This window comes from Rhinolophus sinicus, linkage group LG09 (genome assembly GCF_036562045.2).
Source record: "Rhinolophus sinicus isolate RSC01 linkage group LG09, ASM3656204v1, whole genome shotgun sequence".
NCBI classification, from domain to species: Eukaryota; Metazoa; Chordata; class Mammalia; order Chiroptera; family Rhinolophidae; genus Rhinolophus; species Rhinolophus sinicus.
In genome coordinates, this window is record NC_133758.1 from 116,220,142 (window position 1) to 116,247,748 (window position 27,607).

The following is a 27,607-nucleotide window of genomic DNA, read 5'->3' on the forward strand; positions in this document are numbered from 1 at the left end:
ACGTCATATAGAATTTACCACTTTCACCATTTTAAAGTGTGCCATCCAGTGGCACGAAGTCCCTTCACAGTGCTGTGCAGCCGTCACCACCATCCACTTCCACAACCCTTCATCACCCCAAAGACACCCTCCCCGTTAGCCGCCACTCTGCCCCACCCCCAGGCCCCCGGCCTGTCTGCTGCTTCTCTGGATGTGCCTGTTCTGGCTTCTCACACTGAGCGCTGTGTTCCAGGCTCATCGTGTGGTCGCACGTGTTGGAGCGCCACTTCTGCTTAGGGCTGAGCTGTGTTCCCTGGTGGGGGCGGACCCCACTGCGCTCCCCCATCCCCTGGGGCTGAACATGGGGCTTGTGCGCACCTTGGGCTGCTGTGAGCATCTAAGTACAAGCACTGGTTTGGATGCAGCCCCAGGAGTGGAGCTGCTGGGCCACACGGCAATCTGTGTGAACTCCGAGGGCCGCCCCTCAGATGTCTCCAAGTCTTCTTTGGAGACCCGGCCTCCAGTGTGCTGTCTTGTTTCCGGAAGCCGTGCCGCGGGTGGACGCCGCTGGTCTGCACAGATGAGCTCCCCCAGGCCCCGTGCTGTGTCCCGTCTGCTCTATGAAAACTGATTTGTCCAATCGTGGTGGTGGGGGGGGGGGGTCCTCTCCATCGGGTCTGAGGCTAGGACGTGGCCAGCCGTCCTCTGGCGCTGGCCCTGGCCCTGAAGGTGAACAGCCCTGGGGACTGTCCTGCATCGCATGATGTCAACACCACAGTTGCTAAAAGATGGCACGTTTGGAGAGAAGGCCAGTAAGATCAAGTATTTGGGGGGGTGATAAAAAAAAGGAAATAAGTTCAAAGAAGCAAAAGGAATGGCAGCCAGGCAGCCGCCAGCTGGTGGTGTCCTGAGGGAAGGGTCGCGTGTGGGACGCCAAACCGTCTTACGCTGGCTGCCATGCGGCTTCTCACGTCTGCACTTTAAATTACAGTTATTTTGAGGATAGATGGGAGTATTGCTAGCATTTCTCCTTTGGAAGGACATACTTCCTAGGCTTTCAGACCTACTTCCCCATGGCCTGGCCGAGCCTGTCAGTGTTTCTCAAGAGAAGGGATTTTCACTTTTGCCGTCCAAAATACAATTCCTTTCCTGGGCATTTGGGGGGCAAAGGCCTGGAGCAGCCGGGGACCAGCTGCTGGAGTCTGTGCTCAGGTTTTGAGCTTCATTGGCACTCAGACTGAGGGCTTCCAGCAAAAGTCACCCAGTTCTGCAAGCACACAGGCTGCAGGGGAAGGGGCTAGTGAGCCAGTTGCTTGGGGGACAGAAAAGCTTCTTAACTCCTCTGGGAACACAAGCTCGAGGGGGTGTCCGCTGCCACAGCCGCCCTGCTCCTCCCCACCGTCTCTTTAGAAGACACCCCGTGGATCTGAATGTGCTTAAGTCAGGAGGCCCGAGCTAACGCAGGGCGGTTGTTTGTTTTCAGGCCTAGGAATGCAGGGAGTTTCCAGAACCCACCGGGTACAAGCGCATAAGCACATATGACGCAGGTCTTCGGTCTTATCTGATCATAAGAAGATAAATAAATAGCTAAGGGCACTTTACCTTCCAGTGGCCCAGATAGAAGAAGCAGCCATATTCTAGGAGGTCCCAGGTCTCCAGAGCAGGGGTTTGTCCCCAGCCACACAGGGCGTCCCCTGGGAGCTTTACAGATGCAGTGCTGACCATACCGTGCCACCTCTGCCATGGACTGTCGGGCGGGCAGGCTGGGCTTGCGGCCGGGACGTCAGAATGATCTCAAGCTTTCCCCACGCGTGCACCTCCACTGTGACTCTGGCCTTGTGACCTCCTGTGGCTCTCAGCGTGGCTGCATGTTGGAAATGCTGAGAGTTTTATAAATGCAGGTACTGTCGTCACAGGAGAGGGGAGAGGTCTAACATCAGGATTTTAAATGCCGTCCTGAGTCCACAGGGCTTTGAGAAGCGCTGTTTTATATTCATGTTTCTAACCTAGGCGTGTGTCCCTGGAGGGCTGACCCCCGCTGGGAGAGGCAGGAGGGCCCCCCCACCGGGATGTTCTGGGACCCCGCTGTGCCAGGAATCTGGGCTTTGACTCCTCATAGGCCCCCAGAGGCCCCGGCGGGGGGCGTTATTCCAGGGGTGGGGAGCTGTGACTCCAGCCAGTTCTGGGTTCCTCCTCTCTAAATAGGATCCAGTAGTCACCCCGAGAAAGCCGAATCGCCCTGCACAGTGCACGGACCACACGTGCGTCTGAGTCCCAAGGACAATGTGGTCGCTCTCTCTCTACCCGTTTGCATGGCTGGGCTTCTGTGTGTTTACGGGGAGGCGCAGACTTGCCATGGAGCTTCTGGGTTTTTGGACACAGTCTGCTGGTGAGCCGTCTCAGAAGGTCCCCTCCCTCACGGTGGCCACCATGGTGCTGACCTGCCGGGGGAGGCTGAATTCAGTCCCTGGTGCAAAGCACTTGACAGGCACCCCGCAGTCATGACCCGATCCCCCACATCTCAGATCTCAGCGGGGCGTCTGGGTGTCCACGCAGGAGGACTGGCTCTCCTGCTCCATCCTCAGCTCCCACGCGTTCCGGCCCTGACCTCTGCCCACCCTCTCGTGGTGGCCAGCGTGAGGTTGCGTCTACGTACTGGGCAACTGGCTGTGCCAGGCCGAGGCGCCTCTGCCCTGCTCCTGGCAACGCTGCCCGGCCCAATCGCATCACCTGAGTGACCGAGCATTGTGTGTCCCAGGCTTAGCCAGGACGCGCTCTGTCTGATGAGCAGATCCGGCCACCAGACATGTAGAGTTATCAGAGAGAATGAAAAGTCTGTTGAGCAAACTTGAGAGCTGTGGGTCTGAACACAGAAAACGCACTAGTGAGAATGAGTATGGGGGACCCGGTAAAGGCAGCGCAGAGACAGCAAAAGGGGAAGACGCCTCGTGCTTCCTGAAGATGGTCTGTGTCTTGTTTCTCCACGTTAAAAGTACGTATTAGTGAAAACTGGAAAATATAGTTATTTCAAAAAATACCATCAGTGCCTAGATTTGCAAACCCAGAGGGAGCCTCTTATGAACATTTCGGTACATTTTCTTAATTTTTAGAATTCAATCTGCGATACAATGTCCAAACTACACACCGGCCGCAGGCTGGCCTCAGGGAGCTCCTGCCCCTGGCGGGGCCTGGGTCACAGACAGCTCCAGCCCAGGGCCCAGGGCCCCGGTCCACACTCTCGCTCTTGGAACGGACGGGCTTTGAAATGTGCCTGGTCAGTGCCCGTCGCCCCCATGTGCTGGGAAGCGCTGGCAGCCACGTTCCCCAGTGGACCCCACGTGTTCACTCACAGCAGGAAGGCGCATTCCCACAAAGCGTCCACGTGGTGACAGCAGGAGCTGAGGAGTGTGTGTCCGCTGCCCCACAGCACGTGTCCAGAGGAAGGGTCCCTCTTTCCCAGCCTGTGTCCCCTTCATCATCCATGTTAATCGTTAGTCACTTGCACGTCGACACCACCTGTGGTTCTGAGGTCAGGGCCCACCGACGTCTGTGTCTGGGTTGCGTCCCCCAGGGGGCAGGTCTCCAAGGACACAGCCACTCACTCAGCACCTTTCTGGGGCCTCACGCTGCCCCCTGCATTACTGTGCTGTCCTGTGTCACGTGGGACCAAACAGCATTGCTTATCATGCACACTGAACAGAGGAAGTGCCCCTTTCCGCCCACGTCCCTCTGAAAGGCTTCCGAGCAGCGTGGCCTCTGCATTTCTCGGCTGTGACAGACCGCAGGTGTCAGCCCAAGGGCCGCGGAGCCCCCGTGCCCCAGCCTGGGCTGGCCCTGTGTCAGCCTCGGCTCTCGCCGCTGGGTGTCAGGGTGCCGTTGCATTAAATGTCGTTTTACTTCATCCTTGCCCCAGTTTTTCTCCCCATGGGAGAGAGGACAGCAAGCGCTGGTCTCGTTTTGCACATAATGAAATGGGGCTGGAGAGTGGACGAGCCTCCAAATCTCACATTCTAACGCCCTCCCCTCTAGGCCGGGTCTGGGGGGCCGGCTGTTGGGATAGGAGGGGGACGTCAGGACGGTAGATTAGTTCTGGGGGGGCCCTGCCACGCGGAGACTGGGTTTGGGTCTTGGTTGCTCAGGCACCAGCCTGTGACATGGGGCGGGGTGTGGGGGGTGCCCAGCTGGCCTTTGCCCACGGGGGGTCCATTGGGAACCTAGAGGGTTGGGAGATGGGACCTTGGAAGGAATCCCGCTCCTTTGTCACTGGACACAGCAGCAGAGTGTCCTCCTGCTGTTGAGTTGTCTTTCCCTAACGGGGCAGCTTTTGAATTCCACACAGCTTCTTAAAGTCCATCCTGGGGGAGCCGGGGGACAGCTAGGCCAGTCACTGTGCTCACATGACCGTGTGTCACAGCCACGGACTCATCAGGGACAGTCGGGCCAGGGCAGGCCTCACACACGGGCAACTGAAGCCTTGAAATGCAGTCGGGTGCCCTCCCAGTTCAAAGGTTAGGTGTATGTACTTTTCATCCCAACTGGGTTGGGGGGCAGGGGAGCCCGCCTGCCCCCCGAGTCTGAGCGCAGCCTGCCTGCCCCCCGAGTCTGAGCACAGCCTGCTCGCCCCCCGAGTCTGAGCACAGCCTGCCCGCCCCCCGAGTCTGAGTGCAGCCTGCCCGCCCCCCGAGTCTGAGCACAGCCCGCCTGCCCCCGAGTCTGAGCACAGCCTGCCTGCCCCAGTCTGAGCACAGCCTGCCGCCAGTCTGAGCACAGCCTGCCCGCCCCGAGTCTGAGCGCAGCCTGCCCGCCCCGAGTCTGAGCGCAGCCTGCCCGCCCCGAGTCTGAGCACAGCCTGCCCGCCCCCCGAGTCTGAGCACAGCCTGCCTGCCCCCCGAGTCTGGGCGCAGCCTGCCCGCCCCCCGAGTCTGAGCGCAGCCCTCCTGGGCCACACTTCATCTGCAGAGCCCTCCCTGAGCAGCCCGCGTTGGCTGGTGCTGAAGTAAAACACATTTTTGTCACTTTGCAGTATAAAGCGTACAGGTTACCAGTTCTGATACCACTGTGTGTTTGTCTATATGCTGGGAACTGGCAGATTAGCACCTAGATGACGTACAGGTGTTAAAAGCTAAGAGATACAGTTAAAAGAAAAGCCGCAGATGGGGAAGGTGACTGTTTGTTTGGGCGGGTGGCTGTGGATACATGTTAGTGACCCAGAAAGAGTGTGTCTAGGACGTTGTCACCTCCTTGATGGTCATAAAGCAAAGTGCGAGCATCTGGCCCCAAAGTTGACCACTGGTGCCTTAGAAGGGAAGATGGACAAGGGGTAGTGACAGGTCTCAGATAATCAAGTCCCAGGTGCCCGTGGCCACCAGGGGCCACCCTGGTGTCTTTCACGTGTAACCACCAAGAATCTTTCCTGCACCCTTGGCGAGGGATGAGGGAAGAGTCCTCCTCCTGGTGTTCCCTGAGCACCTACTTTGTGCAGACAGCACCCTCCCTGGTGTTCCCTGAGCACCTACTGTGTGCAGGCAGCGCCCTCCTCCCTGGTGCTCCCTGAGTACTTACTGTGCGCCGTGTTGCACACACTGGGGAGCCAGGTGGACAGAACCCTTCACGGAGCCAAGACTGGATGAAACAGGAAATGAGCAGAGATCAGTTTAGACAGTAACAGGATGAGCCGAGAAAACATGATGCCGAGTGAGAGAAGCAGACCCCAAGGACATGTGTCATATGGTCGCATCCACAGGAAATGTCCAGAGCGGGCAAATCCAGAGGCAAATAGTGCATTGGTGGGTGCCAGGGACTGGGGGAGGGCTAATGGGGACGGAGTTTCCTTTTGGGGTGAAGAGAATGTTCTGGAACTGGAAATAAAAAGTGACTTTGAGAAATTTCAAAGTCGGGGCCCCATTTGGCTGAAAGTGTCGGCGGCTCATGTGTCTGTCCTCATAGTCTCCTCAGGTGGCGAGCCCCTGGGCAGGAGGTTCCGGAAGCTGAGCCTTGGGCAGTATGACAATGCTGGAGGACAGCCAGCCTTCCCCAGGTGCGGGTGGGTGAGCACCACCGGAGCAGAGCAGGCCCCGAGCCTGGCCGCTTTTCTCTCTTCAGCAGAAGCCAAAGAGGTACGACCGCCACCCTGGAGCCCCGCCACAGCCCTGTCCCAAATCGAGGTCCCCTTACTGCCCTGCCCCCGTCTCACAGGTGCGGTTTTTCCTTGAGGCAGATGTGCAGTCGCGGCCCCTGAGCCTGTGCTCTGACCTGTAGTGGGGGGATGAGCAGTGAAGCCAGGGGTGGGCGGTGAGGTTAGAGGTCATGGGGGCTCAGTGGGTGGACGCCAGCAGTAAAGGGCAAACAGACTTTCTGCCCAGACCCTTGGGGTCCCCGAGGGAAGCAGGAAGCAGGTGGGTCAAGGTGGACATGTCACCCTGTGGGGACATCACAGAGCATCTTCCAGGAGGCGTCATTAAGGCTTTTAAGCAGACTGAGTAAGACAGGCCGGCAAACCCCCAAACAAGGAGTTTTTTCAAATTAAGGCTTTGTTTATTCTCAAGGCAGGAAAGGTGGGCCCGGAATAGACAAGAGCAGTCGCTCACGGTCTCAGCACACGAGCAACACAGTGCGGACCTTTGGGGTTTGTAGCTACGCCTGCGTGTCCGATTTGTGGCATGTTTTACGTACCTGTGACCATAGCCTGGGGAAAGATGGTTCTGCCCTGCTGTTCTCACTGAACGATAGAAACCCTCACTTTCCCCGCGCTGTGCTCAGGTTCTGCCTGTTGCACCTGTTAGCTGGAGCGGCGCTTTCTCCCACTGTCCCTGCCTGGGAGCAGGACTGGCTCCCAGGCTGCAGTTTCCGAGCTGCGCCTCCACCTGGCTCCCCCCCTCCCCGCTTTCAGACAGCGATCGCTGCATATCCCCAAGACCTCGACGGGGTCGATGGCAGGATCTTCTCTCCAACCAAGAATGGCAGTGAGCCCCTGTCCCCCACGCCAGCGTTCCCCGTGTCTCCACAAACACCGTACGGTAAGGAAGAAACCAAGCTCCCTCTGCGCGTCCCCACCTTCCTTCTGGGAGGGGACTGAAGCAGCTCATCACTCTGCTTCCTTTCCCAGTGACAACGCCCCCACACTATCCGCCGTTCAGCCCGCCCGAGCCGCAGATGGGCAGCGCCAGCGGTCTGTACAAAGCAGCTCATGGTAAGACACCCGCCTGCGCCCCTCTGCTCTAGGTGGCCTTAGTGTAGAAATATTTCCATGTCTGTCACATCTGAGAGCCACACGAGTGAGGGTGGCTGTCACCTGGGAAACTGCAGGGCACAGCCCACTGGGTTGTCATCCAACAGTGCCGTGTGTCCTCTGGGTGGGGTCCGGGTGGGCCCAGCAGTCAGCATCAGTATTTTTCAGCTCCGTGTGGCATTACTTGGAGTTGAAAGAAGAAACTGCTGCCCGTTCACAGTGAAAGCAGAGCCCACAGAGCGCTCTGCGTGGCACAGGCAGCCCTCGCCCGCTGCCCGGTCACATGGACCTTACGTCCTCCATGCTGGCCACTGCCCTGCATATCCCCAGGGGAGCGCTGACGTCTGGGATGGGTCTGTTGTATTGTCGGAAAGTGCACTGCACTTTCCATCCTGGACACCGTGTCTGCGATGCACCACCTGGGGGAGGCATAAAGCAGGCGCTGGTGGTGTTACTCAGCACCCTTCCTGGGGGGCATTTGCCACTCTCCCCGAGAGTCCAGGGCAGTGTGACCTTCGGCAGATGGAGAGGAGATGCAGCTAGAGCCCCCGTACTTCAAACACCACTCTGCTCCGTAATTGTAGATTCTTTACGCTGCAGCTTTTCTGCCTTGAAGGCGAGTGAGTGTGCCCGCTAACGGTCATGAGGCTCGGTCCGGGAGTGGGGCGCGGACACGGCTAAATCCTGTGCTTACCCAGGAGTGGTGCTGGTGGTGACAGCGAGCTCCGTTTCCTGTCTTCCTCCAGAGAAAACCAGAGGCAGGTGTGTTTTAACAGAAAGGCCATCTTTCTCCCAAAGTTTCCTTTATGCTTTTAGGACCAGAGGTGCTTGTACACCGAGCATACACAGAGCATAGCAATTAAACTGCCCCCCTTTCTTGGCAGGTGTCATGGGAATGTGGGTCAGAGAGCTGTGTGCAGTGTGACTGCGTGTGCTTGTGTGTTACGTATCGGTGCCTGAGGAGGCGTGTCTGTGTCCCCGTGTGTGTTAGCACAGATTCAACAGACGTAGCCATGTGTCTGTTCTTCTATATTTTAGTAATTTAGATGGGAGCAAACATAGGGTCGTTGCCTCCATCTGCAGCGCCGCCCCAGCCCAGTCGACCATGACTGATGGCTAATGTGGACGTGCTTGGGGTTTGGACGAGAACCAGCCCTCTGACATGCAGCCCTCGGCTCCTGCAGCACCAGGGCAGGCTCACGGGAGCACTTGTGGCGGCAGAGGGAGGTGGGTGACGGGTTCACACAGATGCATCACACATTTGTTTCTAACGGCCCCAAGCGGGAAACACCGTAGTTGTCCTTCAGCGAGGGGTGGTTCAAGCCAGACGAATTAAAAAAGAAAAAGCCGGTTAAAGCTGGAGAATTCCACAGACATTTACAGACCAGGGAGTGTGAGTTCTATACCGTCCCTTCCAGACAATAGAAGAGGAGACAACACAGCCCAGTTCGTTTTATGAAGCTGATGTCGTCCTGACACCAAAATCAGGCGACGACAAAAACAACTCCAGAACTAGACCTTTATCCCTTAGGAACAGGCACGAAAACCCCTGGGGAAACATAAGCAAATGCAAGTCAGTAACACACAAGCAGAGTTACGCATTGTGAGCAAGTGGGATTTACTCCAGGGATGCAATGCTGGTTTGACCGTTGAAAATCCGGCCGCGTAGAACCCTCTGAAGGTGCTAACAGAGAACTTTCATGATTACGTCATGGATGCAAACTAGTGTTTGTCAAAATTCACACCCATTCATGACCAACAACTCCGGGCAAAACAACAGGGGAGCTGCCACCACCTCAGCCTGCTCTCAGTGCTGGCAGGTGTGCAGGGCTGGCCCTGGCCACTGGCTTCAAAGGGCAGAACGGAGGCGTCTGCCAGAGGAGGAAGCAAAGAGGAATCCAGGAAGGTCTCCTTGGGGCGGTGGGGGGAGGGGTTGCCTGGGGTTACTTGGAGGCGATGCTGTATTTTTGCCGTTCTTTTTTTAAGTTGTCACTCTTCAAAGCTTGACAAATTGTAAAATGCTTCCACAAGGCCTCCGCCTTCTTCCTGTAGCCGACTCGCTTTTCTTTGGAAATTTTGTGACCTTTTAATGAGAGTGTTTAGAGTGGGGACAAAAGCCCGTTTGTGCAGCGTGTGTGACACCCTGGATGGCTCTGCATTGGCATAGCCTGGGAACACGCCCACCTCCGTGTGTGCTCAACGCACGTGTGTGGGTGCATGTGGAGCATTCACACCTGTGCATGCGTGTCCTGCTCTGCTCTGCGATCAGTGCACAGCGGTGACTGGTGACCCCAAATAACTGGCAGGGACAGCAGCTGCTGCCCCTGCACCCCGCATTAGCAGCATGGAAGCAGGCACGGGACTGCCTAAAAGTGTGTTCAAAACTGAGCGCCCCTGCTGGGTGGGTGCGCTCAGCAGTTGGCCACGATAGGGACATTTATTGACGTGAGTGCCTGGAGCTCAAAAAGTACCAGATGCTGGCACACAGCACGACACCTTGTCCACAGAGCAGGCCGCCTGGCAGTGTCCCCACATGAGTGGCCGTTTCCCGACCGTGATGAATGCCCTGTCTTGTGTGCTTGCTTTTGGTTTAGAGGAATCTTTGTTCCTCTAAATTTATTTATTAGCTCATGTCACCCCCTCTGGTGGGCTGTTCTCGAATCTCAGCATGGACACGTGACTGTGACTTGCCAGCGGGTGTTTGCTCTACTGTGGGAGGCAGGGGGCCCTGGGGCGTGGTGACAGCACATGGGGTCCACATCTCCACCGTCCTGCACGCACCGCAGCAGCTCCTGAGACAGCTTGAGCCCAAGTGACTGCAGCTGTGTAGGCATGGTGCTGGGGGACGGTCTCCGACAGGAAGGGACGTGTCAGCGTACATGCACAGTGACGTGCCAGAGTTGACCTCGAGATGCAGCTTTTCAGCTGCAGGCCCCTCGTCGGTGAAGCCACACTGTGTGTCAGAATGAGCTCTGCTCTGGGATTGGAAAATCCGTCAGTCTGGGCCTGGCACAGGTTGGGCCTGGCAGACGGGACCCAGAATCCACAGCCCAGGCCTGTGCTTGTCCCTGAAGGCATGAGGCGGTGGCCAGGCCACCCCTAGCTACGGGATGACTTGGGGAAATGCACAGCGGCCGACTGGTGGTGTTTCGCTCTGGAAGCGCTCACCAGTGCCGCCCGCACTGTTTACCTTTCTCCCAAAAGCCCTGCGAGCCCTGGCCCCACATGGACAGCAGCTCCCAGCCTGGTGGGAGACAGCAGGGACAGATAGCCTGTCACGCTGTCACCTCAGGCTGCATTCTGGGCTGTAAAATGCTATATTTTGCTGGACTCACTTGGGAAGGTTTGGGATCGTGACTCTGGAGAAGGGTCAGCCGTCCTAGTCACTGAGGGACATGGAGATTTAGACCTGCCACCTGCCTCTCGCCCTTTGTAACTGGCTGTGGCCTGGGCTGGTCAGAGACTTTGAGGGTGTTCACAGGGAAACCCAGTGACCCCAAATTAGGGTGCCTCCTTGACAGACATCCCAATTAGGTAAGGAAGCATCTGTGTTTGGTTCAAATCCTATCACACTTTAGTGTGTTCTCAAGAACACATGACAGCACACGCACACGTGCCATGTGTATAGTTGTGTGTGTGTGTGTGTGTGTGTGTGTGTGTGTGTGTGTGTGTGTGTGGTTATGCCTGGTGGAGGCGCCCGGCTTTCTGAGCATTTCATATGTGCATATGTAGAGAAAGAGAAAGCTTCTGGAAAACCAAGAGCCAGCAAATGAGAACCACAGTTGGGATAAGAGGAGGCCCTCTCCAGGGCCCGGGAAGCAGTCGACGGGCGGTGTGGGCAGCTGTGTGCCCTCAGGTCTCGCTGGGTCACAAAGATGGATGCATGTGTGTCATTTCCATGAGGACCCGGAGGTTGGGCCGCTGTGAAGTGAGAGTGTAACCAACTCCATGGGAGGCAGGCTTGTGTGTGACCCCCTTCTCTGCAGACCATTCACTTGGGTCTCAGAAGTCCTGAGCAGGGCCTCCCGGGAGGCCCCAGGCTTCCCGCCGATGCGTGCTCACTGGGGCCTTCCTGAGATCCCTCTGCCGTTCATTTTTCTGAGCAGAGCACTTGCTGAAGCCGTACGTGCAATCACTGGGGGTCTCCTCTGTCCCTGACCCACCGTCCTGCACACTGGGAAGCCCATTTCTCTTCCGCAGCACACCTGAGGCCTCCGTCACAGATCCCTTGTTCTGTCACATCCTAAGTCCTGTGGTCAGGGAGACCTGGGGCCATCACAGAGTGAACACCAGGCAGACAGGGCACTGCAGGTGACACGGGTCTGCACTTGTCCCTGACTCCTCCAGGGCTATGTGGTAACCCTGCCAGGGCCCAGTGCTGTGGGCACCGTGGGTGCCCTCCTTCTGGTGGTGCAGGTCCTAGTACCAAGTGGGGCAGCAGAGTTTCAGGGGACGAGTCCCCCAAATGTGAGTTTTCATCAGCACAATTGGTGGCCCTCACAGCACAGCCGCGAAATCATCTCCTCCCTGTGGCGCCAGCCCAGCTGAGGGGATGGGAGCCGGCAGACAGAGCTGCAGAAGGACCCTAAGTGACTAGACCGCCCAGCCACAGCTGCTCTGGTCACGGGTGGTTAGACAGAGAGCACAGAGGTGGCATTTCAGAAACGGGCCCCGCCCACCCCGTGTGCCCACGGGCCAAGGGAAGGACCCACCCTGAGGAGCGCCGTCCATCCGGCACTGCCCTTCCTGGGCCTGGCCGCACGACAGTCGCCTTCCTCTGTTCAGGGGGTGACGGGCCCTGGGAAAGGCCGGTCCGTGTTCTGCGGAGCTCGCTCTGGGTGGAAGTCAGGCATTTCTGGCAGATCCTCTGCTGCCCTGAAGCCAGTAAACACATAAACAACACAGGAAGTGCCCTGCTGGACCTGGGGGAGGGCCCGGGCCTTCCTGTGCCTCCTGCTGAGGGCACGTGCCTGTCCGCCTGGTCTAGGTGGGTGAGTGGGTCAGAGGGTGGTGCCGGGCTGGGCAGGCGCCGCTGTGCCGAGTGGTCGGCTGCCACCCTGGAAGCCTGTGTGTGCTCATGCCTGCGCCATCTCAGGTTGCTGGGCACAGTTCCGGCCCATGAGCAAGAAGGGACTTCCTGGGAGGGATGGATGTGGGACCTCGTCTGCAGGAGGACTTCAGGGAGGTGGCTCAGACTTGCCGCCTGAGTGGGCCTGTGCCCCTTGGTGGCTGTAGAGCTCGGATGTGCACGTCTGCCCTGGAGCTTTGTCCTGTGTCTCGAAGGCCACACCCAGGACAAAGACCTCCTCTTTACCGTGTGGACTCGTTCCTGTCGGGTTTCAGGCCACCAGGAATGGAGCACATCCTGCCACCTGACTGGTGGGGGTGGAGTCCCAAGTCCTGTACAAACGTGGGGTCATTTGAAATGGGCTTTGAAGAATGCATAGGAGTTCTTTACCAGCTGGCTAGGAGAATTTGGCCTTTCGGATAGAAGGGCCATGAGCGAGAAGAGGTGTTCAGACCTGCCAACAGCCTGTTGGTGGAATGGGCCACCAGCCAGGTGCTCAGGCTGAGTGGCTGGAGATGAGATTCTGCAGGTGAGGTCTGGGCAGCGGGTCAGAATCCACTGCAACCAGAAAAACCTGTAGGGTTTGAGCAGGGCAGTGACAGGAGGAAGGTCCCCTGCTGCCCTGGGCAGGGGGTGGAGTGAAGAGCCTCTAGGATGGTAGCCGGGGACAGGTGACAGGTGATGTCCCCATCCAGGGGCCCCGGCAGGTAGGAGCTGATCAGGGGCTGCAGTGGTTGCCAGAGGCTTCTCTTCTGTGAGCATAGGATCCCAGGGAAGCGGGTCTGCTTTGGGGGAGGTGGCAGTGGGGGGGCAGGTCCTGAAGTGGGAGGCTGTCCTAGGCCCAGTTGGGTGGCCTTCTCCCCTTCGCCAGCTGCTTGTCCCTTGGGTGACACTGGCCCAGGACTGGAACAAATCCGAGGAGGATTTCAGCTGGGAGTTTGCAAGAGATTAAGGAGGGGGGAGGAAAAGGGGGTAGAAACGCAAAGGAAGCAAACGATGCAGCTGAGTGAGGCGGGGCCACCGCGGTGGGGAGGCACTGACTGGGCAGGCTGCCGCCACAGCCCAGGCCGCCAGCCGTCCGGACTCTCCTCCTGCCCGCTCTCCCGGCCACCCTCTGAATGGGCCTCCTGGGAGGTGGCCGCCCTGCTTCCCGCCCCAGCTCCCCCAGGACACTGGAACGCAGAGTTGCTCTGCCTCGGTGGGTGGGGGACACCCCTCACCGCTCACCGCTGCTGGGGACTAGCCCACAGCGCTTCCCCCGGCCCACGGCGTTCCAGGCCCTTCCATGGACTGACCAGCGCCCCAGGGCACCCAGGTAAGCGGAGCTCAGTCCCGGCCCACAGTCTTCTGGCCACGTCCCTTTGCTGCTGAAACCTGATCTCCAGTGGTGGGGGAGGGGACGGAGGCTGGGGTGAGGTGGGCTTCGGGATCCCCAGGCCAGCCCGGAAAGGAGCCGAGTCTGGATTGGGAAGAAGGAGATTCTTCCCAGTGCCCCTGTCACTTGGTGACAGCCCTCAGGGCCCTGAGACTCTGGGTCCAAACACCCAGCTCCGGAGCCTGGGGCTCCTTCCAGAAGAAAAGCCGCTTTGTCTGCGAGACGCACGGGGCGGAGGGAGCCTGGCTCACAGATGTGCGGCTTTCCGGAGGCCTCTTCCAGCCCAGCATTCTTCTGCTGAAACCAGAAAATGTGCTGCCTCCTTTCAGGGCTGTCGCCTGCACCTCGGCTGTCCCCTCCACCCTGGCCGTCCCCTCCATCCCTGGCCGTCCCTCCATCCCAGCCTGTCCCCTCCACCCCTGGTCTGTTCCCTCCACCCCTGGCTGTCCCCTCCACCCCTGGCTGTCCCCTCCACCCCTGGCTGTCCCCTCTACCCCTGGCTGTCCCCTCCACCCCTGGCCGTCCCCTCCACCCTGGCATGTCCCCTCCATCCCAGCCTGTCCCCTCCACCCCTGGTCTGTCCACTCTACCCATAGCTGTCCCCTCCACCCCTGCCCGTCCCCTCCACCCTGGCTGTCTCCTCCAAGTTCTCTCGCACAACCTCCAACGAGACAGTTTTCTTAAATGCTGCAAGCAGGTGTCAGGAGCCAAGTTGGGGTTTCAGAATGAGAGTTACTATTGTCCCAAACAAGTCACTACTGTCACCCAAGACCTACAGCCACCAAAGTAACCTGCTCACATCAAGAGAGCTTCCCGAGGGAAGTGTGTAGGTCCGTCCCGAGTCTTGCCCCTGACATGTCCGAGGTGCGTCACCGGGCGTGGGCCCAGCTCTCAGGGTGGCCTGGGCAGGGCAGGTGCCCAGATCATAGTGGCCATGCTGGGGCATCTGTGTGCGGCCGCGAATTCTGCTGTCACACCACGTGTGTGTGTTAGCTAGAAGGATGGGGACGATGGAGAGGGGGGAACCCCAACACACTGCATTGTGGGAAAGGCTGTGCGAAGGCGGGAAGAAACATAAGCCCAGCGGGCAGCGCCTCCCTGTCACTCCCGCCCAGTGTCCCCTGTTTGCTCCCCTGAGGATGGTGACATGTCTCTGCAGTTGAATGGAAGACGGTGTCTGTTCACATGTTTCCTGTGTTTTGCACACGTTTATATGCACCACAGCAATTTTCCATGAGTCCCACACGTGTATCATTTATTAGAAATTGTGTGATCAGGATGGAACTATTTTTCTCACCCCAGAAGTGAGATTAAGAGAGTTTGGGTTGGTTTGTACTTGGAGGGGCTTCCTGCGGCCGGCCTGGGCTTTCTAAGTGGAACCCACGGGCCCAGGGCCATGGGCAGGTTCAGCGCCCCGACCCTCTCCTGTGCGTTCTCGTCCTGCCCGGGGCGTTAGGGTGTGTTTGCGGGAGGAGGCAGCCACTTCAGGGCAGGGTTCTTTTATTTAGTTCGTTCCCTGACTTTGAGAGCTTCCTGGTGGTGGCACAGATGCCTCCTGGAGAAAGTGTAGCCTCCTTTCCAGTTGTTGAGATGTGCTGGCCGCCTTTGAGCAAGTTTCTTAGCCTGGTCTCCAGAACCGCTGTCCTCGTGCCCACGGGAAGGTTTTCACCAGGAGCAGGTCAGGTGACACGTGCACACGGCTTCGCAGTGCCAGGCACACAATGGGCGTTTGGCCGGGAGCGGCTATTCTTCTTATTTCCGTTATCATCATCTTTATAAAAAAAGCGACCATGCGTTGGTGCTCGGATGGTAGGGCATTTTGAGACACCTGGAACTAGAAAGCCGAGGACGTCGACCAGCTCCTGCAGCTGCCACAGAGCTGCACCGAGTGTGGCGACAGCCAGACCCGCATGTAGTTCAGGTGTGATGACCGGGGGCTCTGGGTACGCAGAGGGGCTCATTAAGGACCACTGTGGACACTCGGCCTGACAGCTGCCCACTTGCCTTTCTCTCTCTGACTCAGTTTCCTCTGCCTGTATCTTAAGGAAACGGTAAATAATCCAATGGTATCAAGCTGCTCGGTGGAGCGGGCCCTGGACAGGCAGGCAGGCAGTGTGGTGAGGGGTGTCAGGCCTCCTCCCTCCCCCGGTGCTGGGCTCCCAGCCGTCAGCTCAGAGCCCCCTCTTGGGAGCTCCTCACTCACTCTGCAGAAGACCCGCCTGAGCATGTCCTGACTCCACACATCCTCTTATGATCGCAAGGCAGCGGGACCACCGTTTATGTAAGAACAGGCGTCCAGACACCGCGGTCACAGCCCACACAGCCCGTCCCCCTGCCGCCCTCCAGAATGTACGCGTAAGAGGCCTGGATTGAAAAGTCCAGAGCTGCTCAGCTTCAGGTCGGCCACTACATAGCAAGGTGACCTTGGCCTGGGGCCGTGCCTGTGGTCTGGCGTTTGACACGGTAGACTCAGGGGCCACAGGTGGGCATCTTGGGAAAGGTGGGTGGTACCAGCCAGACCAGATCCATAAAATGAGACAGGATTTTACAAACCCAGAGTGGGCGAGAGCGAGATGAGGAGGGCGGACTGGGCTTGGGCTATGGTTGCGACTTAGCTGGGCAGAGGGCGTGGGCTCGCTAGGACAGAAAGTCGCCTGGGTGACCGAGTGCAGATAAAGGACCCTCTGGAATGCCCTGGAGTTCCTTGACAGCTCTGGACAGGGCTGTAGTGACAGACAGACGGGCAGACGGATGGGGCCAGGCTGACAGGCGTGAGGAGGCGTGCGTCCCATGCAAGGTCACTGCATTCCCCTCTGTCTCAAGAGCTCTGTCTCAAGCTTGTCACACAGCCATTCTCCACAGCTCAGATGGGACACAGGGCGAGGACACCGCTGCCCGCTTCGGGCCTGGCTAGAATCTCAGCCGCTAAATGTCTTGCAAACAGCAGACTCTGGCTTCTGAAATCGGGGGATGCATCCCCCTAGCTGCTGAGGGTCCCCACTGTGTGGGCCGGGCCCCCAGGGCCCAGGTGAAGGTCCTTGGAATTATGTCCATTAAATCTTTCCAGGAAATAGGGTTCTCCAGCCACACAAGAGCAATGAGAGAGTCCAGCAGTGTCCCAGCTGTAAATCTCTACAGTGCAGTCTGGATGGCAGGGAGCTGTCATCCTGGAAAACACCCCTCAGGCTTCATATGTCAGTGTGGGCGCTGAAGTGACCTTTCTTTAGAAGGTCTGTGACAAAGTTACTGTGTGTCCTCGTCCCGCTTTTGAAGCAGCCAGATTGGCTGGGAATCTGTCTGAAGGGGGAAGGAAGGAGCAAGGCCCAGCTGTGGGACGGGGGTCGTCCTGGGCACCTGCGACTTGCACCCACACAGGGGTCGGGGTCCGGCCACGTCACTGACTCAGACTGGGCAGCACGTCGCAGGGTCTGTGCCTTCTGCCAGCAGCGCGTCCATTCCCGTGTAACCTTGGTCACTTCGCGTCGTGCTCTTCACCGGCCTGTCACCCTCTGAGCGAGTGGCACAGCTTTTCCCTCTGCTTGGGAAGCGCCATCTCTGGGTTGGTGGCTCAGTACGAGGGGGCCTCAGGGGAGTCAGACCCCTCACCCCCGAGCCTGTTCTTGTCTGTCTCCTTTCCCACTGGCTAGAGTTTCAGCAAAGGTCTGTGTCCATGGGCTGCTTTCTGCTGCAAGGAACGAGCCCCAACTCAAAGAGGACAAAGGAATACAAAGGACATGGAATGTTCACTGGCGCTAGAGCTGGGAGGTACCCACGTGTCCGTCCAGGGACCAAGGGACAAACAGAATGTGATCCCTGCACACAGAATGGAGTGCTGCCAGCCTTAGAGAGGAAGGGAATTCTGACACCAGCTCTAACACAGATGGACCTCGGGGACATAAGGTTATGAGGTTCCACTTCTGTGTGGTCACTGGAGCGGTCAGACTCATCGGGGAGAAAGCAGATGGTGCCGGTGCCAGGGCTGGGGGGAGGGGCAGCCAGTGTTCAGCGGGGACACGGTTTCAGCTTTGCGGAATGACAGTTCTGTGGGTGGATGTGGTGATGGCTGCCCCAGTGTGACTGGACTCAGTGCCACCAGGCTGTACACTTAAAAAAGATAGCGAAGTTTATGTGACGTACACTTCACCACAACTGGGAAAGAAAGGGAAATTCAGGTGAGCACGGAGGGTGGCTCTGGCCTCAGGCCTGGTGGCGCCAGGCCTCACTCCTGCCCCCGGTGTCACAGCTCCCGTGCCGCTCTCAGGAACCAAGGACCTCAGCCCCAGACCGTGCTTCTGAACCAGCGGCAGTGTGTCCCCGAGAGCTCTCACGACGCCACTGTGCCAGCCGCCGCGTTCACGGGTTGCTAAGGGCCCGCTGGAGACACTGGCCTCGCCTGGTGCATCTTAATGTAGAAACTGCTTTGCAAACCCTCAGTGTGAAGGGGATTCCACATTAGAATTCCCTCCCCGGAACCCACGAAGTGAGGCAAATGTGCTTTCAGTCCAGCATGTGTGAATCCGAACCTCAGCCAAGAAGGGGGGCGTCTTCAAAGGACAAGAGGAAGGAGGGTCCCCAGTGTCGTGAACTACTGTTCTGCGGTTCCTGGTTTGTTTCTGTGACTGGGCAAAAGGGACACTGCCTGTGTTTCTGAAGGGATCCTTCCGGTGTGGATAAGGACTTCCCAGGAGGGCCACCCTGTTCACAGACAGGGACCCCGAGTAGAGCGCTGGCTGTGCACACCCACCCCGTCGGGCAGTGAGGACGTCGGATGCTTCTAGAACAGCCAGTTCGTCCTGGGAGCACTTCCCTGGAGCTTATTAAACCTGGACACCTCATGCCATAGAACACATTCGTGTTGTGTGACTTGGACGGAAGGGGTTCCAAGAGAAAGAACTCACGGCCGAGGAAGTGACCGCGTCGGGTCCCTTCACCATTTCTTCTGTGTTTGGGGGGTGTCTGTGCAGCCCGAGACGCAGCCCTTTGCTTTTTATTAAAACAACAACAACAACACATATAATGGCCTGTACTTTTCCAGTCTTCAGTAATTAATTCTCATTCTATCTGGCTGCCCGCCCATCTTTCTTTCCTTTGCTTTCCAGAAGGTTGGTTAAATGGCCTGTTGTTCAGAGACAAAGAACAGAAGAATTATAAGATCAGGACCCCTTAAAACAAAAACGCAAACGAACAACAAAAAAACCTATCGAACTCCCCGTATAAAGTCTTGCTTTCTTAAAACGATACTTTAAGTTTAGAGCTAACCAGCAGGAAAAAGACTGTTTTATCTATGGAATGGTTTGTGTAAACCTCGTGGTAACCAGAAAGCGAAAATCTAGAGCAGAGACAAGAAACAAGGAAAGGGGACACAGAGCAAATCACCATGGAAAACCACCAGCCCACCAAGGTAGACAAACGCAAGCAGTAGAGAGAGAAACTTAGAGGGGACCCTGGAAATCGTCTGAGCTGAGCCTGCCGGGTGGGGTTCTGTCGAGATAGGACCTGAAGGTCCCAAGCTTTGGCCTGGGTCCAGCGGCCCAGGACTGGCAGAGAGCCAGGCTGGGCCTGGGGTCACGCTCTCCCTCCTGGCAGCCCCAAGTCTCACCCCTAGAAATACAGTGCGAGGAGGAGACAAACATTTGCTAATATCCCATTTTGCCAAAAGCGCTCAAGTGGTGAAGGGAGCTTCCTAGTTAAGTACAAGGTCCCAGGTGGAACTGGGAGAGGAGACCGTGTCGGGACACACATCACAGACGGACGTGAGGGAGTCATAGGTGGGTAGCTGTGGGAGGAAGGTGAGATAACAGATGGATGGAAGGAAGAAAAGCAAAATGGATCATGGACTTACTGCGATTCTGCCTGTTTATTATGCGTCCAAGGTCGAGGCTGACTTTTGGGCCGTTAAATAACAAAACTCAAGTTTCTTTGTCTGGATAGGCAAGTGTACTCTTGACTTCAGTTAAATTTATTTTGTTTTTAAAGGTCTTATAAAAAGCTTAATGGTAATTTGTAATTGTTAACAGAATTAATACATGAAGTGACTAATTTTTATGCCTTGGTAAGACTTTTAATGTCACCAGGAAGACAAGGAAATGCTGATCTTTTTTTTTAATGTCACGTGCCCTGACCTTGTCAGTAAGTTGTGCTTCCTGCGCCCAAGATCCCAGCTGTACTGGGATAAACCTTGATGTTGGGGTGCGTCCTCAGTTTTCACTCTGTCGGGCAGACAGGGGCTTTGGAAGACAGTGAGCCAGGGGGTCCCCAGTCTTCCTGTTAACTTATGTGTGATGTAAATAGAGGACAGTGGGGAGTGAATGGTATCCGGCTTCCCACAGACCTCCTGCTGCAGCTCCAGCGACAGCACAAAAATAGACCTTGTGGAAGAGAGCCTGTGACCCGCTGACCCTTGTTCTGGGCAAAGGAAGTGCAGGAAGGGGATGAGGGGAGAACAGCCTGGCTGTGTTCAAGGGCCCAGAAGGAGAGGGCGCCCTCGTCCTGCAGGCCAGGACCAGCTGGCACTGGGGACAATCCCAGAAGTGAGGGGTTTGCATTTCTAAGCACGGAGGGGGTTCTTCGTCCCCTGTGTGATCACAGGCAGGGGTGGAAGTGAGAACATGGTGAGGGAGGGCAGAAGTGCAGCTTTGCGGGGAGGGTACAGGGACCTGAAAGAGGCGTGTGTTGGGAGCCCAGATCAGGGGGCAGCAGGGCTGTGCCTGTGCCGTGCATGGGGCCCTGGTGTGGGCTTGTCCCCGACCTGTATGCTCATCCCCATGGGGAGGCGTGGCCCAGGAAGATGTCTGCCTGCCCTGCAGCCCTGTGGGTTTGGTGTAGGACCCGAGTGCTCACCGCGTCCGGCCAGGAGCGGAGACGGCCGGCCAGGCACAGTCACATAGAGGCCGCTTCCTCCCATGTCACCTGTGGGACCTCCGAGTTGCCCCGGCCTCCTCAGTCCAGACCTGAGACAGAGGCCGGAACCCGAACAGGCAGCTGGGTCACACGGACAGTTGTCCTCTTAGAAATTTCACCTGTCAATTAGCTGAACAGCAAGTGTGCAAAACACAGCACAGCACATTCTGCTCGTAGGACGAGCACGTTTCTAGGAATGAGGTGAATCCTTGCAGCGGGAGTTGTGGTCTGCGGTCCAACCCACAGAGCTGGTGTGTTTGTCTGTCGTCCTCTGGCCTGTGGGGTCCCTGTTCTCGCACTCTCGATCCCCAGCAGGGACAGTGGTCAGTACCCACTTTGTGCCCCAGTCCCCCTGAGGCCGCACGCAGGCCGGGTGGTGGCGGTGGTGGCCGCCAGCTGCATGCATCTGAGCGCCCAAGTCCCAGGCTGGGGGCCAGGTGGGCCAAGGTCCTGGACTGCCCTTCACTGGATGGAGGGTTGAGTCCTGTTGCCTGGGGCAGGACTGAGTGGAGAGCTGGCCCTGAGCTGTGAGCAAGGCACTTGTGTGGGAGATGCTGTGCTTGCCCTTTTGGGGAACAGGCAGCATGACCACAGGACAGAGCAGGTCCTGTTTCCTTTGTTGTCACCTCCTTTGGTGGACGTCTCAGGCGCCATGAGAGTGTGGCACAGATTGCCGAGGTGCTGGTGGCTCTGGGACTGTGCCGACGGGGTGTGCAGCCCACAGCACCACAGGAGGGCACTGGAGCCGGGAGGCCTGGGAGTTAGTGATTCCATAAGTGGGTGCCATGCGTGCACGAGCCGTTTTTGACCCCTGTGCCTCCCTGCGTGGGGCCCTGGAGGCTGTGGGCACCTCTGTCCTCCCACACCTCGGGCCGCCCCTTGACCTATGCTCCCACTGTTTTCCCAGCTTGCCCTTTCCTTTTCCCTTCAACCTCCAAGCCTCTGCTAACTCATTCACTCATTCATTCATTCATAGCCCGAGTGACCTGGGCCCCCACCTGCGGCCAGCTCAGTGGTGGGGCCCGCAGTGCCCAGGAGCAGCTCCTGCCCTGTGGGCACAGAGCCCACAGAGGGGGCCCAGCACCCATGTCGCATCCTTTAGTCTGTCAGACTCCCACCCATCCTTCCCGGCTTCCATCACATGCCACTTCCTCCAGGAAGCCTTCCAGGTCTCCCCAGACAGAAACGATTCCTCCTGCAGTTATCTGAAGCGCTCAGGCTACACCTCACATCCTGTCTCTTTGTCTCCTTATCTCCTCATTCTGACAAAGTGTTCACCCCCCACCCCCGGAGGGCGCCCACTCCCCGCTCTGCACTGACAGCTGGCAGGTTCGAAGCAAATAAACTCTCCATGTCTGCAGATGTTATTTTAGTATCAAGATGGCACATGCTGGTGCTGGTGCAGGGCCACCTGAGAACCAGCCTTGGCATTTGTCTCCCAGCTTGGGGCGGAGGGATTGAAGGGTGGGCTCTGGACTGTGCAGCTGGTGAACTAAGCATTCACTTTAGGACATTTAGTAGGGAATGTCCTCCTGGGACGCGGGGCAGTTGTGCACTGTGTGTAGTAAGAACACTGGGTCTCGCTGGGAATTGTCAGGCAAGGGCAGCAGGAGGCACGCAGGGGGCTTGTCCACACGCTGGCACCCACCCGGCCACCCTGGTGGCACCCAGGCAGCCCATTCTGGTGACAGTTGCACTCGGGAGACGGAGCCCCTCCCAGGGGCCTCCAGTGTGGTTCGTACAAGTGGAACATTAGCAGGAGGCTTTTCTATAGTGAACAGTTTACCAAATGTCTAACAAACTTAACACCGAAATTGACTCCCACCCTCCCCGCAAATTGGACAAGGTGCTGTATTTAAAGTTTGTCTTTGACTTTCGTAAGCATTACTATTATGTGGATGTATGTAGTGTTTTTACTTATCTTGCTTAAGTTTCTTGGGTTTTTTTAACATGCAGCTTGATTTCTTTAGTCTGTTTGGGGAAATTCTCAGTAAACATCTTTCCAGCATTCTGCCTCATTCAATTTCTCCACCCACTTCTTGGGCTCCACCTGCACGAATGTTAGACGTTTTCATCGTGTCCCGTATGTCTTTACGCTTGTTTCTGTATTTTTCATACTCTTTCTTCTGTGTTTCAGGCGGTATTTTCCTGATTTACCTCCCAGATCACTCATCATTCCTTCTGCTGTGTCAATCTGATAAATCTGTCACCAAATGCTTACTTTCATTGTGTTTTGAAGTTCTAGGATTTCTATTTGATTATTCTTCATGTCCTACAGTGGTCTGGCGAAATTCTCCCCCTTTCCTTCTATTTTCTGAAACAGCTCTACTTTAGTTATTTTAAAATCTGTGTCTTTAAATTCCAATTTTTCTATCAGGGTGGGTGTTTTTTCTGTCTTTACTTTTTTTCTTAATTTTCATTTCTTTGTGCTATTACCTGGCATTGCTCATCAGTTTTTTTTAAATTAAATATTTGATATTGTGTCCAAAAATGATATAGATGGATGAATAGATAGATGATAAATAGAAGATAAGTGATATATAGAGATAGCTAGTTAGCTGGATAGATAGAAGGATGGATGGATGGATGGATGGATGGATGGATGGATGGATGATTGGAGGGAGGGAGGGAGGGAGGGAGGGAGGGAGGGAGGGAGGGAGGGAGGGATGATTGGATGGATGGATGGATGGATGGATGGATGGATGGATGGATGGATGGATGGATGGGTGGATGGAAGGATGGAGGCAGGCTCTGAGGCTGTTGAATCCCTCAGAAAGGACAGGACTTGGTTTGAGGCAGGCTGTTTAGATCCGGTCAGGGCTGGTCTGTTCCTGGAACTTGTACTCCCAGGCTTCAGCCTTGAGGCCTCTCCCTGGGTCCTTGCAGTGGCCCCTCTTCCTAGCTGAGGTGCTGAGCTCTGAGCCTCGTTCTCAGCCCCACCACGAGAGTGCCCAGACCCCTCGTATCTGACGTTTCTCGGTAGCACTGCTGTCGTGGTCACCCTGCTTTGGCCCTGTGCCTCTGAGCGTCGGAGTCAGTAATACCTGGAGGGGAGACGGCTCTGAGCGTGCCAGTCCTTCCTCTGTGGTCCCTTTCCTCTGTGCTCTTTGCCTGTCATGTCCTGGCTGCCTTGGAGCTCTGCTCCCCAATTTTTGTCTCCCCAGACCTGTGGGATTCCCACGGCCTTGACCGTGGGCTTCCGTTTGGCCTCTGCACCACATGCTCCCGAATGGGTCTGTGTCGGGCAAAACGGCCATGACCGTGATGCCCCTCAACGCCATCGCTTCCCAGGACTGAGTCATAGGCGTGATGCGGAGTTGCTTAGCTTTTCTCTTCTCCTACCTGTCCTCCGTTGCTTTCAAGCAGAAAGCAAAATGCCCTGTGTTTCTCACAGTATTATTGTATGATGTTTATACATTTGTCCAGTTCTTAAAGCTTACTTAGAAAAATAGACAAGGTTTTAAAAATCCTGAGAAATAATGGAGATGCTGGGCTGTGGGCGCGGTGGGCATTTCGTGAGTGGAATCCTGTCACACAGGCAGGTGTTCAAGGCTCTGGGCTTCTCATCTCCTGCGTGACGGGCCCGGCAGGTGGTCACTGTACCTCACAGGGCGAGGACACCAGGGCCAGGCCGTGCTGGAGGGGGGAAGTGTGCCCGGAAGGCAAGGACCCAGGTGCGAGCTGAGTTCCCAGTTTGCAGAGGGAAGGCTTGGCCCTTTCTAAAGTGACAAACGGCCTGGGTCGTCTACACGCTCAGTAGTCGGTCCGGGTAGACTGGTCTGCAGGTGGTGACATCGTGCTTCCCTCCCGGGTCACAGGGCCTCAGGGGCAACGCAGTGAGGACGACAGCTCACGGTCCCGTATTGGAAGCTGTGGTCAGGGACTGACGTTGGGTGACTCACGTTTGGGAAATGCTCCCCTGCTCGGTGGGATTGTAGCTCCTTTGGCAGCAGGAAGCTTCAGAAGTGACACCATACCATACAGGAAGAAGGGCCCAGGCTGAGTCTCCCCGAGTCCTGTAACCAGGTCCCTCTGCTCTTGTGTCATTGCCACAGAACCACGAGGCTGCGCTGAGGTCCTCAGTCACGCCGTGGGGATGTCAGAGAGCCCCGTGGGAGCCAAACCCGCAGTGCTCCGGGCGGATGTGCCCACAGCGCCCTCCTTCCAGCGGGCATTCACGCCCTCCTGCACGGTGTCCAACAGCAGCCCCAGCCAGCGGCGGGACAGGTACTGACCCAGGCTGCGGCACAGGCCCGCACACCAGCCCGGGAGAGGCCGGCCAGGGCTCGTCCTGCAAATGACCCCGGGCCCCTTTGTGGAATGACAGCTGTCACTCTCAGATGTACATTGTGAAGGAAGGTCCTGAGCGCATCACTATTAACAGGCAGGATGCACAGGAGCCCACCTCCACCTGGCGTCTGGTGACAGTGCCCTGAAGCAGGAGTGCCAGGGGAGGGCTGTCTGAGCTGAGGCTGGGCAGGGGCGCGGGGGCCTGACGGCCAGGACAGGCCTGCCTCTGGGCTCATGGAATTTGTGACGCTGTTGGGAGAGCAGAGGGACACTCGGTGGGATGAGAAGGGCAGAAAAGAGGGGCGGTGACGGAGAGAAATACCCTGTTTCTATTTCACAAGGAGCAAGTCCGTGGCTCAGAGCAGGCGGGTCCCAGGGCTGCTCGTGCGGGTTCAGTGCTCCCCGGAGAACCCCTGGGCTCTCCTCCCTTCTGTGTGGGTGTGACGCCACACACAACACACGCGTGTTTGCTAGTGAACTAAACGCGCGTGTGCGATCGGGTGGTTTGTCAGCCAACTCTCTGTATCCCTGAATGTGGAGTAGTTTCCGATATTCTCCCCCCGTGCCCCCCAGTCAGCGGGTTTGTCCAGCAAGCCCTAGTTGAACACTGACGGCCTGGTGCCCATATTAGGCGTCAGGGAAAGAAGGAGAAAATGGGTGACACAATTGTACCTGGGGGGGGCGCGGGCTCTTCAAGAAGCAGACACTAAGTGGCAGCTGATGACAGCTTGGTTGACCCCTGTGCCCGGGGTGGTGGGACCAGGGGTTCAGCGCCGGTCCCCAGGTGCACAGACACTGGCCGGGTACTGGGCATGGCCTGGGCAGCTCCAAGTTGGTGACACACAGAGCTTCGTGTTAAAGAACGGGAGGGCCTTGTCTAGTTGAAGAGCAAAGGTGGCTGGGGGGCTGCTGGGGGTTCATGACACGAACACTATACCCACGAGGGACTGTGGAGGGGCTGCCCTGGGGCCAGCGTGGCTGTGCTTGCTCACAGGCTGCCCGTGGCTCATTTTGTGGCCTCTCCATGGATTGGGATCTTCTCTGACGCTTGGTTTGTCTCCTGAACAGCCCCCCCTCTGCCGAGCACCAGTGGGTGGAGACTAGCCCCAAAGCCACACGGGCCCTGCTGGGGAGCAGCCGGCCCCCAGGAAGCCTTCTCTGCGCCAGCGAGTTCCCAGGTCCCAGCAAGGACGGCCCCGGCCCCGGCCGGCCGCACCTCCTGCCTGCCGAGCTCACAGCCTCTTTCCACAGCCATGAGCCCTCCCTGGTGGAGCTACCGGAAGCCTTGGGCCCCCCAAGCGGCCAGGCCTTCCTGGGCCTGCCCCCCAGGGAGGACCCTGGGGCCCTGCTAGCCAATTCCCACAGAGTGTCCCAGCCCCCCAGCACCCCGCGGACAGCAGCAGCTGCCGACAATGGTTTCCTGCCCCACAGCTTTCTCACGGTGGCGCCTGGACACGGCGGCCACCACAGCCCCGTCCTGCAGGGCCAGGGCCTGTCCCTGCCCGGGCAGCCGCCCCTTCCTGAGAAGAAGCGGGCCTCGGAGGGGGACCGCTCCCTCGGCTCCGTGTCCCCGTCATCCAGCGGCTTCTCCAGCCCCCACAGCGGGAGCACAATGAGCATCCCTTTCCCCAATGTCCTGCCGGACTTCCCCAAGCCGCCCGAGGCAGCAGCTCCTTCCCCAGGTATGTGTCCCCTCCTCTGCGGGACCCACGGGACCCACCGTATTCACTAAGGAAGGACCCCCAGGCTTCACACCTGGGCCTGAGAGCCAGCGCCACCTCTGGGGCTGGGCTGGGCGCCTGGAGGGGGACGCCGAGGGAGCAGCAGGGGCGTGTCCGTCCTCTGTGTCCCTGTCCCCACAGCTGAGACTCGTTCCGACAGCAGGCCCCACCGTTCCCGCCGTGGTGCTCTTTCCACTGGGCGTCCTGCTTGTTCAGAATAACTTCTGTTCTTTAATGCAATGCTTTCATTCGCAATTTAATGATGAGCCATTTCAGATTATGAGAAGATGGCCCTGGCACCCTCCAGCAGCCCCGGCCAGCTCTGTTTGCTCCCGCCTTCTAACCATGCGCCGCTGCTGCGTGCTGCGTGGTCCTGGTCACAGTCCTGCTGTCTGTCGTGCTCCCGGCACTCATCTTCCCCGGAGACCCTACACCCCGGGGTGGGCACTTTGACCTTCTAGTTCCCTGGGAGGTGAGAGCTAGCAATAAAACGCCCTTCACAATGCTGGGCTTTAAATTCTGTTTTGCAGATAATCCAGGCGATAAGCACGTGTCCGTGAGCTTCGTGCAGGACACCTCCAGGTTCTGGTACAAGGCGGACATCTCCAGAGAACAAGGTGCGTGGCAGACAGGGCTCCGAGTCCTGTGTGCGGCGGGGCCTGAGGGGGACATGAGGGCACCGCTCCCCGGGACGCCGAGTTACAGCAGGGCTGCCCTGTGTCACACACCCCGGAAGTGCCACCACCTCTAAGTCTCTGTAGGACAAGTGGGTCCTCGTGAGGGAGCTGCCGAGGAACAGGGGTGGCCTCGCGCTTTCCGGAGGGCAGGGAGTCATTTCCGCCAGCCGCCTGATGGCGTCATGGCTGGTGACAACTGCAGATTGTGACCGAGGGTCGGGAGGAAGGACAGACGTCCCTCCAGCACCGTTGCATCTGCTTGTGGGAAAGACAAGCGCTGATAACAGGCGCCTTGCACGCACGTGTGCCACCTGCGTCTGCTGCAGCCTCATGGCAGCTGGGAAAATTTGAAATCACCCACAGTTTTGA

At 57.6% G+C, this 27,607-nt stretch overlaps 1 protein-coding gene and 1 long non-coding RNA gene across 6 annotated transcripts in view; both read left to right on the forward strand.

The window, feature by feature from the left end:
• Positions 1-27,607, forward strand: part of TNS3 (tensin 3) — a 167,257-nt gene that overhangs the window by 120,643 nt on the left and 19,007 nt on the right. For all 5 annotated transcript variants that reach the window (XM_019731607.2, XM_019731611.2, XM_019731606.2 and 2 more), the window contains 6 exons: positions 5,926-6,095; positions 6,869-6,995; positions 7,085-7,168; positions 24,606-24,777; positions 25,909-26,522; positions 27,092-27,178. In XM_019731607.2, coding sequence (XP_019587166.2) covers positions 5,926-6,095; positions 6,869-6,995; positions 7,085-7,168; positions 24,606-24,777; positions 25,909-26,522; positions 27,092-27,178 — 1,254 coding nt within the window. The remainder of the gene's footprint in view (positions 1-5,925; positions 6,096-6,868; positions 6,996-7,084; positions 7,169-24,605; positions 24,778-25,908; positions 26,523-27,091; positions 27,179-27,607) is intronic.
• LOC141573230 (uncharacterized) lies at positions 13,460-18,676 on the forward strand. Its single transcript, XR_012498942.1, has 2 exons — positions 13,460-13,590; positions 17,894-18,676. It is a non-coding gene; the product is annotated as an uncharacterized LOC141573230 (long non-coding RNA).